This window comes from Hetaerina americana, unplaced genomic scaffold, assembly GCF_022747635.1.
Source record: "Hetaerina americana unplaced genomic scaffold, ioHetAmer1.1.p SCAF_2, whole genome shotgun sequence".
NCBI classification, from domain to species: domain Eukaryota; kingdom Metazoa; phylum Arthropoda; class Insecta; order Odonata; family Calopterygidae; genus Hetaerina; species Hetaerina americana.
The window spans coordinates 33,951,785-33,970,159 of NW_027286763.1; the positions used below are offsets into that span (position 1 = coordinate 33,951,785).

Genomic DNA, 18,375 nt, shown 5'->3' on the forward strand with positions numbered 1-18,375 from the left:
TATTAATGGTATTTTGAATGTGTGTTCTGATTAACTCACTTCAAATATCTGGCCAGCCCCCCCTGTATTTTGTCGGAAATGAGAGACAGTTGACCAGTCAACAGTAGTAAACTTTTGGGTAAATAGCATGTTTATTTGTAGTGAATAACGTTCTCCTTTCTGGAAAATGTAAAAAAATATTACAACAGGCAGACACCCTACACTGCAGCCAAGATATTTACTAGGATTTAAAGGAGTATATTGGATTACAAATCTCTGAAGTAGGATTATTTTGTTAATTCATTCATTTTTAAGGAAAATATTCTCAGTAATTTCTTAAAAATACCTTTTTTTCAACTTTCTTTTTCCATTTAACTAACATTTCATTGCGTAACTGTATCGATCCCATTTGATACAGTCCAGTGGATTGCTTTGTCTTCTGAATGTTTGTTATTTAACAAAAAAATCTGCTGCTAATTTCGCGTCAGAAAAGTAACGATTATGATACATCTAGTAATATATTGATTGGTTTAAGAAGAAATGTATTTTCTTGCATCTACGAATAACCCGCTTTTACTAAGGGCGACATCTTTGTTTGGAAAACAAGTGATGCGATATTACGGATATTGCAATTACATTGTTTCCCGCCGGTTAATGTTGTTTACGGTTTTAACAAAATTTATCATAATGGTGATTGACGGCATATTTTAGTCCAATTTTTATGATGTGTTTTTGAGTTCGTTGTCCAATGCTGTTGTCATTTTATCGTGTGAAGGTTAAATCTTCAAGTTTCGCTTGATCGTATGTGGGATAAACATATATTACCAAGTTTTTCCATACATTTATGAAAATATGGATGGGAAATTTAAAGTATCATTTGGAATAAAAACATCAAAGCAAGGCTCTCAACCTAAAAAAACACCCTCCGTTAGTAATGATGTTGAGTACATCAAGAGTTTTGACAATACTTGCAAGCCATTAAGGTAAATTACTTATTTCGTAACTTTTCCCGAACCATTACCTATGTTCACCTCTATTGGTGTGTTACTTTTTATTTTCATCTATCCTGAGTAATGAAAATTGTTTTCAGATCAATGCATGTCACTTCAACTGTGCTATAAAAATCACCCGATTTCTATGAACATCCTATTAAGTGCTGAAATTGTCAAGTTTCAGTTTTCTAAATTGGATCATTTCTGAATTACAGGTGTTTAGATTTTTAATATAACCCCATAGGCACCGCACAGGGCGACCCCGGGTGACTATCAAATAACCGGAGGCTTACTATTGGTCTACCTTTAACTTTCAAGCCAACCTTACAGTTGATGACAGTGGTTTGGTTGATGTTTGACTTGAATTAACATAATTTCATTTACAAACACTGATTTTAATTATTTTCCGTTTTAGCAGAAAATCATATCATTTATTATGTATTTCCTTGTTGTTTTTTTTGTAAAACATTCTTGTGTAAAATGAAGGATCATTTTATAATCATGTTAAAAGGTTTATAATTATGTAACACTATGATGACCATTTTCATGTAATAATAACTTCAGCAGGAAGGGACACTAAATGTCTATTTTGCAGAAGCTGATTTCCCTGTTTTGTTCTTTGTCAATCGTGGCTCTTTCCATCATGTTATTATCACAGAACAAACCAGGTATTACTCTGTAGTTTTTTTCGTACATTGTTCTGTTAATTATGGTGTTTTGTAAATTATTATACCTCGGAATTTGCCAATCATTTACTTCATAGTAACATTCTCTGTACGATTTTTCTAACCTTTAGTATATGATCATCAGAAACTCACCCGAATTTCATCATTATTAGGCATTAAAATTTTTCTTCGCTCTTTTTGCCAAATCTTTCTCTCTTATTTCATATTTTTGGCTAAACTGAACAAATTAGATGTTTAACTATTTAGATGATTGCCCATGCCGTTAATATATATGTACTTTTCTTTAGGTAGGTGTGAAAGAAATAATTGGAACATTTCAAAATTTGAATGTGTCGTTTACTTATTTAGGCGATGATCAGATAAACTGTACTGGTAAAATTTAATTTCTCCCCAAGTATAGTTATCTTTTTCTGGAAAAATTAAAGATGTCACTAAGTCCAAGTTAAATTAAAGCCCACTAATTCCAAGTTTACAATTTTTTTCTGTAGTTCGGATGAGGCACGCAAGGCAGATGAGCTGGTTATCCCGTTTCGTGGAAACCAGATGAAGGGGCAACTTGAGCAGATCAGCAGGGAAGGGGTAGTAGAGGAGAAGGGTGGAGGGACCACAGAAGAAGGAATTCTCAAGCCCCTCACTTCCATGAGCCTAGATCAACTGGCAGCACAGGAACTTTTGAAAGGTGCCTCCACAACTTGAAATATGTTTTTCTGCCGCATGAATTCAAGTACCAGTATACACTTGGATGGCAGTTTTTAAAGGATAACATTACTTCAATTGTGAATGAACCAATCCGCCTCTAGATTTTGTCCAAAATTTCACCTTCTCCTCAATGGAATCTAAAATAGAATAATTAACCATTTAGTTTCAAAATGAGTTATTCTCAAAAAATGTTTCTTTTTACATACATACATGTATGTATTTGTATGCATATAAACCTTAAACACAGTAATCAACCTGAAGGTCGGTTTGGTAGGTTTGGGGGCCAGTTCCTTTCCCTGTTCCAGTTATGGTTTCCCAGGAAAAATTGGTACCTGAAAAATCAAGTAGCTTGGGTGAATCATACCTGGGCCCTCCAGTCAGCAGTCTAATGCTCTAACCCTGGACTACCGATATGCATATACATATATATGTATGCTAGGTATTAGTTCCTTCGATGGTTTGTTCTGTAGTGCTATCTCCCTACTTCGTTTACGTTGTCATCCATATCTCTGATACTTTTCTTCAAGATATATCCACATATGCGCAGTGCATATGTTAAGATATGTACATACTACCTTGATCAAAAAGTTCCCGGAATAACCACCGTGTGGCGCTCCCATCGTTCCGATTTGAGTTCTGTTTTTTTGTTAAATTGGTACATCTGTTGTTGATATTCCCTTTAAATCTTAGTGTCATAACTTGACATTTGCAAAAGTTACGTAGCCAAGAGTACATCTATCTCTGTGTGTGTTGGCGATTTTTTACAATTTCAGAAATGGATTTAAATTTGCAACAACGAACTTGTATTAAATTTTGCGTAAAAAACGGATTTAGTGGCGCACGGACGTTGGAAATGTTGGAAAAGTGTTTCGGCAACGATTCTCTAAAAAAAACGGTCGTTTACCAGTGTCACGAGCGGTTCAGAAGTGGTCGTGAGTCAATCGAAGATGATGAACGCAGTGGCAGACCATCGACATCGAAAGTCGGTGAAAAAATTGATAAAGTAAAAGAAATGTTGGTCAATAACCGCAAATTAACCATCAGAGAAATAGCGGAGGACTTGAACATTGCCTATGGATCCGCCCAAGACATTGTGGTTAATGATTTGGGTTTCCGTCGTGTAGCAGCAAAGTTGGTGCCAAAAGACCTCAATTTCATGCAAAAAAGAGACCGTGTTGACGTCGCAAAAGACATGATTTGCGAGGCTGAATCCGATCCCACATTCATCAAAAGGATCATTACTGGAGACGAGACGTGGGTTTATGAGTACGACACGCAATCCAGACATCAGGCAAGTGAATGGCGTTCACCAAATGAGCCGAGACCAAAAAAACCACGTCGTTTTCAGTCAAAAAAGAAGGCAATGCTGACGGTTTTCATGGATTACAACGGTGTAGTGCATCATGAATTTTTGCCAGAAGGCCAGACAGTAAACAAAGAGTATTATTTGGGCGTTATGAGACGTTTGCGTGAAGCAATTCGCCGAAAGAGACCAGAAATGTGGGCAGAAAACTCGTGGATTTTGCACCATGATAACGCACCGTCGCACAGTGCTATCATTATTCGTAATTTTTTGACGAAAAATGCAACAAATACCATCCAACAGCCACCGAATTCACCTGATTTGGCTCCCTGTGACTTCTTTCTGTTCAATCGAGTTAAAAAACCATTACGGGGAACGCGTTTTAGCAGCCGAGAGGAAGTAATGGAAAAATCGCAGGAAGCACTGATGGACATACCGAAAACCGACCGTAACTTTTGCAAATGTCAAGTTATGACACTAAGATTTAAAGGGAATATCAACAACAGATGTACCAATTTAACAAAAAAAAACAGAACTCAAATCGGAACGATGGGAGCGCCACACGGTGGTTATTCCGGGAACTTTTTGATCAAGGTAGTATGTGCAGAAAATTTTACTTATGGTCGACTTCCATAGTAATTGCAAACTTGGTGTATCATGTATGTTCCTATGTTAAATAGTACTCTAGTGATAGTACTGTGATCCATGTGCCCCATAGTGATAGATGACATGAAAAATTATTTACCTGAATTTGCTGTTGCAATGAATTTCACCAGGGAATATGGGAATTCCCATGAAGTCTGAAAATTTCAAAAGATCTTTTCATTGGTTTTAATGTGATATTAGGTGTGAACAGACTGCCTAGCCATTTCTTAGTGTATGTACATTTAATAGGAGTTTATCAAGTTTTAAAATGTTGTGTTCCAGCTCTAACTCTGGCATTGCCTCATGACTAAATGGCCAATAATACAAATTATGTGGTCAAGGTTTCTTATTTTCTTCTCATTTGTGTTTTAGCTGCCCAAGGTGCTACCATTTTTGGCAACAAGCCAGTGGATGTTGTGCCACTGCCTGAAGACCAACAGAATGATGCTGTGGAGGTGAGTGACAAGCTTAATATATCCTCTTTTCAGTTGCCTTTTCCCTGAATATGAACTATGGATTAGGAAACTAAGCCATAGGAACAGGCTCCTAGGAGAATGAGTTAATCCAGAAAGTAGGCGTTGCTTCAGAGGATATCTATTGAAATTCTTTGCACATATTGTTGTAATGCACTTGCATCTAGGTCAATTACTACACGCTGTTAGCTTTTGCTTTGTTTTTCGGTAGTCCTGTTATTTAATCTAGGTAGCAGTGATGTGACACTGTACTGTATACTCAAATGTGACTTGAAAGAAAAAGCAGTTAGGTTAAACATGTGAGCGGAAAAAGATTGCATAATTCTTCCTTCTTTACAAAATATCCAAGCAAATTCATTTCATGCTGCCGTAACTTTGAATCATTGCTAATAAGGCCTAAAATATCATTTAACTCCATGCTACAAATTACAACAGATAGGTCTGAAGCGGTACTACGGTAGTTTTATCTCCTCAATTCCATCCAAAATGTCTGCTGGTCTGGAAAAACCTGGAAAAGTCATGAAAAAAATTTTGTTAAATGACCTGAAAAATCCTTAAACTGGGTAGAAAATAATTTATATGTGTCTCCTATAAAGAAACACTGAAAAATTAGTGAAACAAATTCAAAATAATTTCAGTGATCTTGTCAATTTTTTCTAAGAACTCAAATTTCTCCTTAGAATGCAGCAATGTCAGAGTGTAAAAATCATTTGCCTTGACCAGGATTCAAGCCCGGATCCCTCAATGTCTGGTCACGTGCTTTAGCCAGTTAAGATATCGAGGCGCCTTTTTAAATTCTGAAATTTTTGGGGCTTTTAAGGAGGAAGATTTTGTGACGAAATAGCATGCATACAATGTCACAGGCATCTGTAGTAATGCACGACGTAGTGGATGACTCCATTAAAAGTTACTGTTGCAGCATCTTCTGCAGTTTCTTTGGAATTTGTCAAGGTATAAATAGCCTAAGTGTTTAAAAGTTGGCTTTAACCTCGTGGACTGTTGCCCATCGTGCGCAACTACCAATGTCTGTTACATTGTATGTACCATATTTCGTCACAACATCTTGTTCCTTTAAAGCCCCCAAAATTTTAGAGTTTAAGAGGATGCCTCAAGAGCTTAACTGGCTAAAGCACTTGACCAGACAATGAGGGATCCAGGTTTGAATCCCGGTCAAGGCGAATGATTTTTACAGTCTGAAATTAGTGCATTGAAATGCACATTAGCGGATCGACGGTAAATGTCATTGAATCTTGTTGATAAAATATTGTGTTGCAATTAAAGGTATTTAGCCTTAAGCTGATGATTGGAGACCTATGGCATTTTTAGTTATAGATATTTGGTTTAGAAAGTTAAATGTTTTTGAGTTGGATAAGAAAAATCCTGAGTTGGTTTGAGCAATTTGTCACGGTTACAAACATACTTGTGCAAGTGCATTGAGTGTCCTAGTCCTCTTTTAGTACCAAATACTCTCACATTACCATACAACCTGCTTTTCTAGTATTCATAAAAGCCTAGGTCAGAGTAAGTAGTAGTATTTAGGGGAGGCGACCGACAGCTGAGGTCATTTGCACCATAGGGGATGGACAGGAAAGGATGAAGGGTGGAGAGAAACCCGGCATCGGCATTAGCCTACTCTTTACGAAAGGCGCCAAGGGGTCCGCAGCTTAACGTTCCATCCGATGGATGGCGTACTCATTCAAAGTGCCCTCCACAAAGCACCTCAAGTAGGGATCGAGATACCTCTGAAAAATATTCAACACCCCGGGATTTGAACTCGGGCCCTCAGGGTGGGAAGCCAGTACGTTAGCCCCCGCACCATCTCGATCCCCAGGTCAAAGTAATCAGGTCAGGAAAGGTAATCAAGAAAAATTGATCTCAGAAAAATGTTCACAGTGATCGAATTCTGAGCATCCAAGCATTTTCTAACAAACTCAAAATTTTTCATTATCATGAAATGCAATTATTTTGGTAAATAATGAATTGAATTTTATGGTTCCCAGAAAAGAATAGATAGTTCCCAAGTGTGTACTTAATTAATGACATAAAGTCACACGAAATACTGAATCCCAATTTCTTGTTTTGTTATTATTATCAGATATTTTAACTTTTTCAGTGAATTTGCAATTTGCAAAACTCTCATCTTTCTGTTAATGAGGAAGGAATATAAGGAGGGCTTCCAATCCCTCTTCAGATTATTTTCATCTGACTTACAGCCAGTGATGTAATATTGCTCTATTGAAGTGTTCCATGGTGCCCTATAGTGGAGGAAGCTGGAGGAAAATGAAGGAGGAGAAAGATGTTCTTGCTTGAATCACTTTGTTATTGAGGATCAAGAAAAGTCATTGATTTTGACGAACAGAATCATTGTGTGTCATTGCCATTTCAGGCAACTCTGGAGGATTATGAGAGTGTTCCTGTGGAAGACTTTGGCAAGGCCATGCTGCGAGGGATGGGCTGGGAGCCAGGAAAAGGCATTGGAAAGAATCAGAGGTGAGTAAGAGTGTCTCTCATAACCCCTGTGAACTCTATCCATTGATATAGGGGGACAGTATTACTTAATCTGGGGAAAAAATTAACTTTCTGCCAAAGAGATTTTTTGGGTCTGATGGTCTATTTCCAGGGTAAGGAGAGAAATGTTTTTGAATACTGATTAGGGATTTGGGACTGAAAGGTCTCACATTCAAACCTGGGCACCCCCAGGTAAAAAGATAGTAATGCAGCAATTTCACAGTGTAAAAATCATTCGTCTTGACTGGGATTTTTACACTCAGACATTGTTTCATTGTAATGCATATTATCAGATGACTCTGTCAAAAGTTACTCCTGCGATATCTCTTGAATTTTCTTGGAATTTTTAAAAAAGATAATGGTTCCTCTTCTGTATAAAAAACAATACTTGGTATGTACCTGGCACAACTTTATAAAAATTCAATACTTGCATGTTTTACATCAAAATGCCTAATTAGAATGAAGAAAGAGAAGGGTAGAGTGGTAAAGAGCACTTACTTGGGTGAAATTATATAAAATTTTAATGTAAGCCGACAATTTTGTTGCTATTTTGCTAACCTTAATTCAACTGTCATCCAGTGCCATTTCTTTCAATGTTATTGCTGGTTGTCACAGTTTTAGGTCATTCCAAATATTCATCATCAGCCTAGTTTGTATGGCCACATTAAAATTCAATGGCTCAAAATTTCCTGGTCACAAATAATGCTGCAAAGTCTCCATTCACAGCATCCAACTCGTCTTTGATTTGCGTAATTGAATTGATTTTCAAAAACAGTGAATGGGAGCTCTATGCTCAAGTTTTTCCATTTTACCAAAATCCCCTCAACAACTCACTCAAATGATTGTCAAGCAACAATGGCGAGTCCAAAATGACTAAAATTCAATTACTAACTTTCAATGCATGTGCGAAAACATTCCCCAACTTTGGTTGAAAACTGCTGTCATCTTCATGTTGAGGTTGGAAAGTTTTAGGATCATCGACTAATTTTGTTTTTGCTGGTATTCCTATCTTTTTGCTCTGGTTAAGTATTCAAGATTCCACTTTGAACTCTCCTACTCCATATTCCATGTGTGTCTACACCTATAATTATTTTTGAACTATTTTTAGTGATTATCAAACTATCTTCTGCAGAATTTGACTGCTTTCTCCCTTTGATCATTTCAATTCCTAATATTTGCTGTCCTACTTTCTCCCATCCTTCCCTTTGCCCACATCTGCAGCCATTCCCTCATTACCATTAGGTGCTTCCTTCCTGTTAGAAGTTATACTTCAAAGTTTTAATTTGATTTCTTAAGTATTTGTTGTAATTATATCTGTTTGCATGAAGAATTTGATGATGTGTATATTCATCAATTCTTTTAAATCCTATGATATCTATGAATTTGTGATACATAAAACAAAGGTAAGCTCACAAAAATTTGCCCCCATGAGTAAAAAATATTTTACAAGTTTCTCTTTTACATATTTTTCCACAAGACCGATAAATTCATACATTTGAGACATTACGTTATTGACTTTCATGAGTCTTGATTGAATTTTTGGATTTCTCATGATTAGGGAAAATTGGGTAAACTCCAAAACTTCTGAATATTAGTGGTAAATTTGCATGGCCATCTTACAAACCACCTCTCTCTCACTTCTGATTCTTTTTTAACGTCTCACTCACAGGGTAGTGCCCCCATCAGCTCCGCAGCTGAGACCAAAAGGCCTGGGTCTCGGGGCAGACAGAGCGACCCCTTCAGCCAATAAACCCCTTGGCTCAGGTCGACAAGGAGCGGAGGGGGAAGAAGCAAACCTCACCATTGGCTGTGGAGTGCAGATTGTGGCCGGAGGACATGGTGGGCTCTACGGGAAGGTGGGTGTGTCTCCAAATGCCATAAGAACAGATCATTCCTATGTCCCAAGAATTGCATTTTTGAAATTCAGTGTCAACTTTTATAGCCTTTTTAGGACGGACCTTATTACAATCACTCCCAGAGTTGCATTCTTGAAATGCATCACCAAATCCCTCATAATTTGAGCTATGATATTGGTCATATTCCTAATATTCTGAATGAGCCTAAGATATATTTTGCTGTACTGGTAAAATCTCAGTCTCAGAGACATCAAGTCTGCTGATGGGGTACGTAGTCTAGCTCTCTCAATGACCTACACAGCTCTGGATACATTGCAAACTGGCAGGATAGTGAAGGTGCTGATAGTTTTTAGTTTCCAAGCATGTGCAAGCATGTTTGTGCAGCAAAAGTAGCATCAAGATTGGTAATGATCCACTGGTAACACTGTTGCAATAACCTACCAATAGATGACCTGCTCATGGCCTTTCCAAAACAGTAAAAAATTAAATTGCTTTTAGTTACTGATCATCATTTGCATGCAGATCAAATCCATGTACCTCTGCATATTCATTTTTTGGCAGTAAAATTCACAAATTGTAAAAATATTGTGTGAAGTGAGATTTTCTAAGTAAATTTTAACTTTTGCCTCCAACAAATGATATGTGTCAATAATCATTTGGCTGCCTTCTGGGACAAATAAAGCCACTATTATATATTTCCACCCCTTCCATGGACTACAACCTTGATGTTATGGAAGGGCTTGTGCATTCTGATGACCCCTATATCTGTGCTGGCGGAAGCAATGATAATTGTTCCTGGTAGGGTCACCCATGCCAGTTTGGCCAAAGGCTAAGAGCCAGGCGAAAGGTAGTCTGTTCAGCGTCTGTTCCTCAGTAAGGTGGCTACAAAATTGTGTGTGACCCCAGTGGGGTAGCCATTGAGTGATGGTGTTACGTTAAAAAAAGTATGGAGGAAGACAATGGGAAACCACTTAAATAATTATTCCAAGAACTTTATGATATACAGTATAGAGAATATGAGTCCAGGCAACTATGAGGCCCAATCGATCGTGTGTCGTGCCCGGCTGCAGGGGAGGCCAGGCTTCCGTGGTCGACATCCCACGAAACCATTGTGAAGGAAAACCAACAGCAGGAGGACAGAAGACACAGGAGAAAAAGACAAATTCAGTTAGAATAGGAACTTGGAATGTCAGAACAATGTTGAGGACAGAAAAATTAGAAAATATGAAGTAAGAGATAGAAAGAAAAATTTTAGATATTTTACGTCTATGTGAGATGAAATGGAAGGATAGCGGGAATTATTGGAGTGATAGTTATGGAGTAATGTACAGTGGAGGGGACGAGAGCCAACTTATTATGATTTATTAAAGTTGCCATAATATTGAATAAAAAGGTAGTAAGAAGATTAGTCAACATAGAGCAAACAACAGATAGAATATTAGCAGTAGAGATAAATGCAGAACCAACGAACTTGGTCGTAGTTCAGGCATACATGCCACCAAGCAATCGTTAGGAGTAATAAATCGATAGGATATAGAATCAGTGAGAGGACATAATGGCATGTGTTCCTGCAGGGAAATATTTGGTAGTAATGGGGATTGGAATGCGACAGTAGACAAAGAAAGAGATGGTGATGGGGTGGGGGACTACTGTTTAGGTACGAGGAATGACCACAAGGAGAAAGCAATTGAATTCCCTTGGAATACTGTTGCCACCAGGAAAATCACCTAATTGCAACGTAATTCTTTAATAAATAATAAATAAATCCGGAGACAGGGGTTAGTCATTACTAGCACTTGGTTCAGACACCACAAAAGCCATAGGTATACATGAAAAATGCCAGGTGATTCAGAAAGGTATCAGTTGGATTATATTATGGTTAGGAACAATTTTAGAAACAGAATGATCAATTTTCACAGCTTCCTGGGAGCGGATGCGGACTCTGACCACAATTTGGTTGTTATGAAGTGTAACATCTGTTTCAAATAGATAAGGCAGAGGCGGCGGGTTAGGAAATTGAATATAGAAGCATTAACTGGATTGACGAGGAAGGAGTATCAGCTGGCTGTAGAGAAAATCACGAATGAGGGAAAAGAGCTGAGTAATATCGAGGAAAGGGGAAAAATTTCAAAAAAGGGATATTGAAAGCCGCAAAAGAAACTTAAGAACTTTAATGGGAAAAGGTCAAGGAAACCATGGATCATCATGGTAGTTGTTTCCATCCAAAATCTACCTTAATCAGTAGATTGCCTATTAATAACGTATTTTCAAACACTTACAATTATTGGGTAATCTACTGGTTAAGGTAGGTTTTGGATGGACTACAAAATAAATATCTCCTAACAAACCCCAACCCAGCATGCTACTCTACAACAAGTCCTTTATCTCTGTTTACTTTCTCCATCCCTTCATCTCGTCCAACATCCCTATCCTATTCCTAGCCTCTCCTAGTTTGCCTAATATTCTGCCCTTTATTACAGTCTTCAACATCCCATTGCCAATCAATATACCCTTCATCAAGTTTTCCTGCCTCTGTAAGATTTCTCCCAACAATCCCATATCCTCCCCCAACATACGTAGCACTTTCTTGTCTGTTTTCCTTTTGGTCCATTTAACCTTCTCCATATGAGACATATGCCCATATTTTAAAACTCCAATCGACGTCTATCCTCCGCTTCAGTGACCATGCTTTTGCACAGTACGTAGCAATGTTCTGTATCAAAGTTTTAACCAGCCTTTTCTTAACATCCTTACTCAACGTCCCTGTTATCAGCTCGTTCCTTCTTGTGAAAGCCTCTTTGCCTAGTGAGTTCTTCTCCTTACGTTCCTTACGTCCCTACTACTTTGACCATTTTGGTCTAAGTAGTAGGGATGTACGTAAACTGTTCTACCTCCTCTAGTTTTTGCCCTCCTATTTTAATGTTAAGTTTAGCCTTTTCTTTCTGGAAAATCTCATAGCATTTGTTTTATTTATATTGATTCTCATCCCAAATCTATTGCACTGAATTGCCAATTCACTCAGCAATGCTTGCAACCCCATGGCTAACTGACAAACTAGTGCTTGGTCATTGGTAAACTTAACTGATTTTACGAATTCCCCTCCAACTTTCATATCTATCTTTAGTTCCTCCCATGCCGCTTAATCATTTCCTCCACACATACATTGAACAGCACCGGTGATAATGGGCAACCCTGCCTTACGCCTCTTCCTAAACACTGCCCTTCCAGACTTTCCGTTCCCCATTCACAGCTGAGCAGTCTGAGACATGTACAGGTTGTGGATTAGCCTCCTGTCCCTCCAATCTATTACTATTTTTTGCAATGTACTCATTTGTTTTTCCCAATTCACTCAATTGCCAAGTCAAATGCCTTTTCTAAATCTGCAAAACAGGCAAATATGCTCTGAGTGTATTTAAATTCCTCTAGATTAGTGATCTCATTACTGCAATAGCATCATGCATGCCTCTCCCCTTCCTAAACCCAAACTGATCATCCCCTAAGTAATCATTTACCTTACTCTCCAATCATTTGTTGATGATCCTGGTAACAACTTTTGCTGTGTGGGAAATTATGCTTAAAATTATCAACTTTTGAAAAAGACTAGCCTAAAATCACTTTAAATCAGAAATCACAAATTAAGATGACAAAAAGTAACAAAGTAATGTGTATCTGTGAAGCAAAAGTTGTTTCTTATTTCCTGAAAGGTGCTCAATGTTAATTTGCTAGCCTTACAGACCTGTTCCTTGGTGATCTTATTTTTAGAATATGAAATGTTTTGTCAGCTGAAGGAAAACAAACAAAGAGGCACAATGGGACCAGAGTGAGGGTTGTTGATATAAATCTAAATGAAGTGGGAAAAGTGGATGCTGGGCATTTTGATTGGCAGTGCAATGCTGAAGACTGCAATAGAGGAAAGAATAGTAGGCATGCTAGATAGAGAGAGGGAAAGAAAAAGTGTGTTGGATGGGCAATGTTCAGACTGTGGCTATCCAAAACCTACTTCAGATGTTAGACTACCAAATAATAGTAATAAGAAATTGCTTGCATGTTGGTGAATTCCCCAATTGTTGTTCTGTATATATTTGATGGCAATGATGTTACTTAGAAAATGGTAGATATGGTTCCAGGAGTACAGTATTGCTCATATTCCTCATCTGATATGCATACTATTTTCTTGCGAGGCATCCAATATAGACTGACCAACCCAGCTGTGTCACAAAGACTGCTTAACCAAACACTGCTATGCTACAAAATAATTGTTACTCCCTAATTCAAATAATTGTCAACCACAACATGATAAGGCTCTTCTCTCTTCTATTTCACCTTCCACTAAGCACCCAATCTCAAGCCACTTCTGATCTCTTTTGGGAGAAGATCTCTCTATGTATTATGATTTCATTCCACTTGAAAGAGCTCCTAGAGTAAACATGAAGTACTAACAGAAAACAAAAGGAGGTAGTTAATTCTAATTTTTATGGAGGTATCAAATGTGTCATGAACCATATTTCACACTGCTAGGTGTTCCTCCTTTGGATTACATTGCATCACTTTACTGTCTCTCTCTCAATAGGTGGTGAGCCATAATGAGGACACAGGACGCTGCATTGTCAAACTTGAAATTGGAGGATCTTCTGTGTCTGTTAATGAGAACCTTGTGAAGACAGTTGGCAAGGAGGAGTATGCAAACAACTGCAGGGTACTCAGTAAGTAGTGCTTTCTCATGCTGAAAATGTCGTCCATCTTGTAATATTGTCATTTGAATGCATAGTACTTCATAAGCTCATGCACATTCAATTCAATGTATAAAAAATGTTTGAGATAAATGATTCTTTTTCCATGTGCACATACTTAAAGTTTTCTCCGAAAGTTATTCACCTAAGGGGTTACAAAAGGCCCTGTCCCATTTTCAAGGCATCTCTTCAACAGTGGAATGAAGGGGGAACCTCATCTTTGTTGAGTTCTTCAATGCTGCTCAATTTTTCTTGTCACATACTACTCCTGTGAGCTTTAAGTGAAATTTCTTAGTCATTGTTAGTTGGATTTTTAAGAGAGTACACCCCTTCAAGTCTAGATTGTATGGTTTCGACCTCTTTTATGATAGATGCAGCCAAGTATCAGAGGTACAAAGAATCATCAGATGAAAGACTCCAGGGTATGAGAGATGATGCTGCCAAGGAAGAGGAGCTCCGGCAGTCATCAAGTGAGAGGAGACGGAGGCATAGGTCACGTTCTCCACACAAGTAGGATCTCTAAGGCAGGGACCAAATCCTTTGGAGAATTACCATGGACATCTCAGGTAATTCAAGTTCACTTGCAAGATTTGGAGTTGGGTTTTTTTGAACATTTATGTACATTTACTCACTGATTTTTAAGGGGCTGTCCTTCAATTAGGTAATGCTTTTTGGGACAAAGGGGAGTGTTCCATTTCATGATGTTTCCTTAAATGGGGAGTAGGGAGTTCAGGAAGACTCTTACCAGAGGTCTAGCATTGCATTATGTCAATCACCAAATATAAAGAAAGAATTTGAAGTATTCTCTATCTCTGAAGAACACATGGTGCAAATACTCACTGATGGAACTCTTACTTCAGAATTGTCTATGCATTTGTCGATCTAGTAAAAAAGTTTGTTTCTTTCATTTCTCTGTATGAATTCAAACACCACTGATATTAAAAAAGTTGCCTTTCAAGGTAATGTAATTTTTAATTGGGACTTGTTTTTGAATAGGATGTGGTAGTCCAGTGGGTAAAGCACTGGACTACTGACTGGAGGTCACTCATAACTTCACCTGGGGTGGAGTTTTTGTCAGGTGCTAGAACTTCCTGGAAAAATACAGGTGGCACAGGGAAAGGTCCTGGCTCCCTTGCCCTGATGTGTTAATTTCACACATGGTTAGGCTTAGTACTAGGTGAGCCTTGGAAACCTTTCAAACCAAAAATTGGGGTGATAGATGTACGGTTATTGAACTGATCAGTAATCTTTGAGAAAAGCCCTTTCCTCAAACGTAAATGCTTCTGTATTATTGATGGTGCTGATAATTTTGTAAGTGGTGGGGGGAGGATAAAGAAGTTGAAAATGGCCTTGAAAAATTTAAGGACCACCTCTAATTATCTATATTTGTGAAATTTTTGCCGTCAGTTTTACATGTTATAAATCAATAGTAAAAATATGTTTGGGCCATTTTTATAATGGTCTATCTAAGGTATTTGGACTTATATATTTATGATAAATTTCTTCCATATTCTTTCCACTTACCCTGAATCTCTGTTGATTGCATTGATAATGTTCCGCCCTCATTTTATATGATTGGTGTAACCTGCTGATGATTCTCTGGCCTTCCTATGTACGACAATCGTACTATATCGTACAGGCTCAAAGCCGTACACCTTCTCCCTTTCCTGAAGAATTTCAATTTCCTCTTGACTGTTCTTACCAATACATTATCTAGTGCAAATTGTTTTTCAACTGAGTTCATTACTTAGTTCCCCTCATATTCATCCCTTCTTTCTCTCTGCTGTTCTTGTATTCTTCTCTCCTCTGATCGCGATTACAAGATTACCCACCTTTCCTCTACAATTACCATCCTTTTACTCTCACTTGAGTTTTTATCAAGTGCCTCTTGGTAATTCTTCCTTTCCTTGATAGCTTCTGATTTCCAGTTTCATATCCATCACCTTCTTATCTGTGTGAATGTTAAATTATGTTAAGCCAGTAGAGGATTTGAGTCTGCATCCCTCCGAGGGAAGCAGTGGTCATTGGTTAGTACTGTCCAAACTGTTTCCTCCCTCTATCACATGAACACTTAGCAGTATGTCTGTTTGAATGTTTTTGTGACATGCGACAGTTGTTATCCTTTTCTGTAGTAAACCTCAATTATTTTTGTTCTGCACTCATTTCTTTTTCTTTTACCATACCCTCATAACTCCTTCCCATCTCTTCCTTGGCCCATCACTGCAATACCAGGCTTCCCATGGCTCTTAATCTGGTGTTTTCTTCCACTTTCGTTCCCAATCATGTCTTCTGTTTATAGAGTTGAAAAACAATTAAACTTTTCTTTATTACTATCTCTATCCCTTGAAGGGATATTGTTTTCAGTTCTCTAATGGAGTCAAGATATGATTTCTTTATGAATATAAGTGCAGAAGGTAATCAGTTCTGAAAATGCATTTTAGAATTTAATTTTTGGCTGATGATATTTATGTTAATTTATTTGGGTGATTTTAAATTCACTCAAGTCCATACATAATTTGATTATATACATGGGCCATTCTATAAGTCCTTAGGAAAAGGAACATTATTTTGGGTAATTTTATATTTCAACATAATTTCCTTTTAGCATGATATACTTCTCCCAGTATTTCTCCTACTTTTTTAAGCTGTCCAAATGTAGGATTTTGATAGGTCCTCAAAATTAAGCATTTGTGTTGGCAATGACCTCATTCAAAATAAATTGTTTTCCACCAAGTCATTTTTTCAAGTTTGGAGATTAAAAAAGTCACAGGGGAAAATATGGTGGATGTTGTAATAATTGGAACCCAAATTCCATAATTGTTACCATCAAAACTGCACAGGTATGAACCTCTTCATTGTCTCAATTAAAGAGAGTTTTTTCTTTGCTAAATTAGGAAATTTTTCTCTATTTATTTGCTCAAATATTGAATAATGATGCATAATGCTCTCCATTTATCCTTCGTCCTCTGTGCAAGTCATCAATTTAGATGATTTCATGTAAATCCCAAAAAACCATCACCTTGTTGGCTGATTTCACGGTATTTGTCTTCTTCAGAGTCAAATTGTCTGTAGCAACCCACTATTTCAACTCTTCCTTTGTCTCTGGAGTGTAGTAATGTATCCATGCTTCATCCACAGTTATGTATTGACATAGAAACTTGTCAGAAAAGTAACAGAAATGCATCCAACTAGCCTTCAAATCAACCTTAATTTTGTTTACTCTCTACTGTGAGCAAACCCATATTGCCAAGGTTTTTTCACCCCTAATTTTTCATGCAAAATTGGAAATACTGTACCTTGTGATGTACAGGTATATGCCAGTGCCCTCTACTATTTTGCAAACTTAGTTTCTTCGATCACCAAAAACCATGGATGAATTTTGTCAATCTTTTCTGAGGAAGTAATTTCCACTGCACCTTTTAAACGATGTGATTACTGGATGGACTGAATGTATGGCTATTTTTAAACTCATTTACCCTGTTGTGAACAGGCATAAAAAGGAGTAGAGATATTCCATGAAATTCATCCAACTTGGCTTTGATCTCTTTTAGTGTTAAGCCTTTCAAATAGGAGTGTTTAACCACCAACAATGATCTCCAGATTCGGGAGGAGCATGTTCATCTTTCCAAAGATGTAGAAATAAGTGAGGACATCAAAAGCTATTATATGTACTACATTAATCTTATAAAGTATTTTTATCTCTTCTTTTCTGTGTACTAAGTGCAAACAATTGAGTATCAAAGTTAAATTAACATGTTTTTTTGAAGTTATTGTATCATGAAGTCCTGAAAGGGAAAAAAACCACTTATACTCATGCAAATATGATTTATATTTTAAAGTGCACATACATGGATGTTCTTCTTTTTGTCATAATTTTATTCCAAAAAAGTTCATATGCATATTTATGTGCATGATATTCATGATAATATATTTAAAATGTGCTTTCATATTAAAATGGTACAATTTTCAGGTGTACAATTTTTTATTTCAGGTGTGTATCATATTGAGAGGCTGTACCTGATACAAGGGCGATTGGCAGGGATTCTGACTTTGTGTACCAATGCCTTTTCCTTTGTTAATGCCTCCTCTGTGTCTCAGTTGGAAAATGGGATTTTAAATGAAGAGGAGATGATTTGGGAAGAGCAGTAGTGCCAACCTGAATTATGCAATGACATGAGGCAAAAGTAAAGAGCAAAAGCTTATTACTTATTGCTTTTTGAGTAAAATATATACCTCATGTTTCATGCAATGAATCTTTGTTGTGTATTTAATAAAAGATATTTAGAAAGTGTAAAACCCTATTTTATTTCAGTCATAATTTTTTAAATGTCCATGTACAAATATGATCCATTATGGAGTGTCTAAAATGCATCCTGTAGATACATTTTAATCACTGCTTCTCTAATATGTGAAGCATCATTTCCTCCAAAAGCATCATGGACTGGTGATAGCAGTATTCTGGGATCTCTTCTGCATCAATACATTACCTGTTCATTTTTCATTC

At 37.3% G+C, this 18,375-nt stretch overlaps 1 protein-coding gene across 1 annotated transcript; it reads left to right on the forward strand.

The window, feature by feature from the left end:
- The first annotated feature begins 669 nt into the window (after positions 1-669).
- On the forward strand, positions 670-18,153 carry LOC139687823 (G-patch domain and KOW motifs-containing protein-like). Its single transcript, XM_071585136.1, has 8 exons — positions 670-962; positions 2,146-2,336; positions 4,677-4,759; positions 7,164-7,267; positions 8,955-9,141; positions 13,712-13,844; positions 14,243-14,437; positions 17,863-18,153. Exons 1-7 carry the CDS (start codon positions 832-834, stop codon positions 14,383-14,385), a joined length of 972 nt encoding a protein of 323 aa, XP_071441237.1. The 5' UTR covers positions 670-831; the 3' UTR covers positions 14,386-14,437; positions 17,863-18,153.
- Positions 18,154-18,375: the final 222 nt, after the last annotated feature.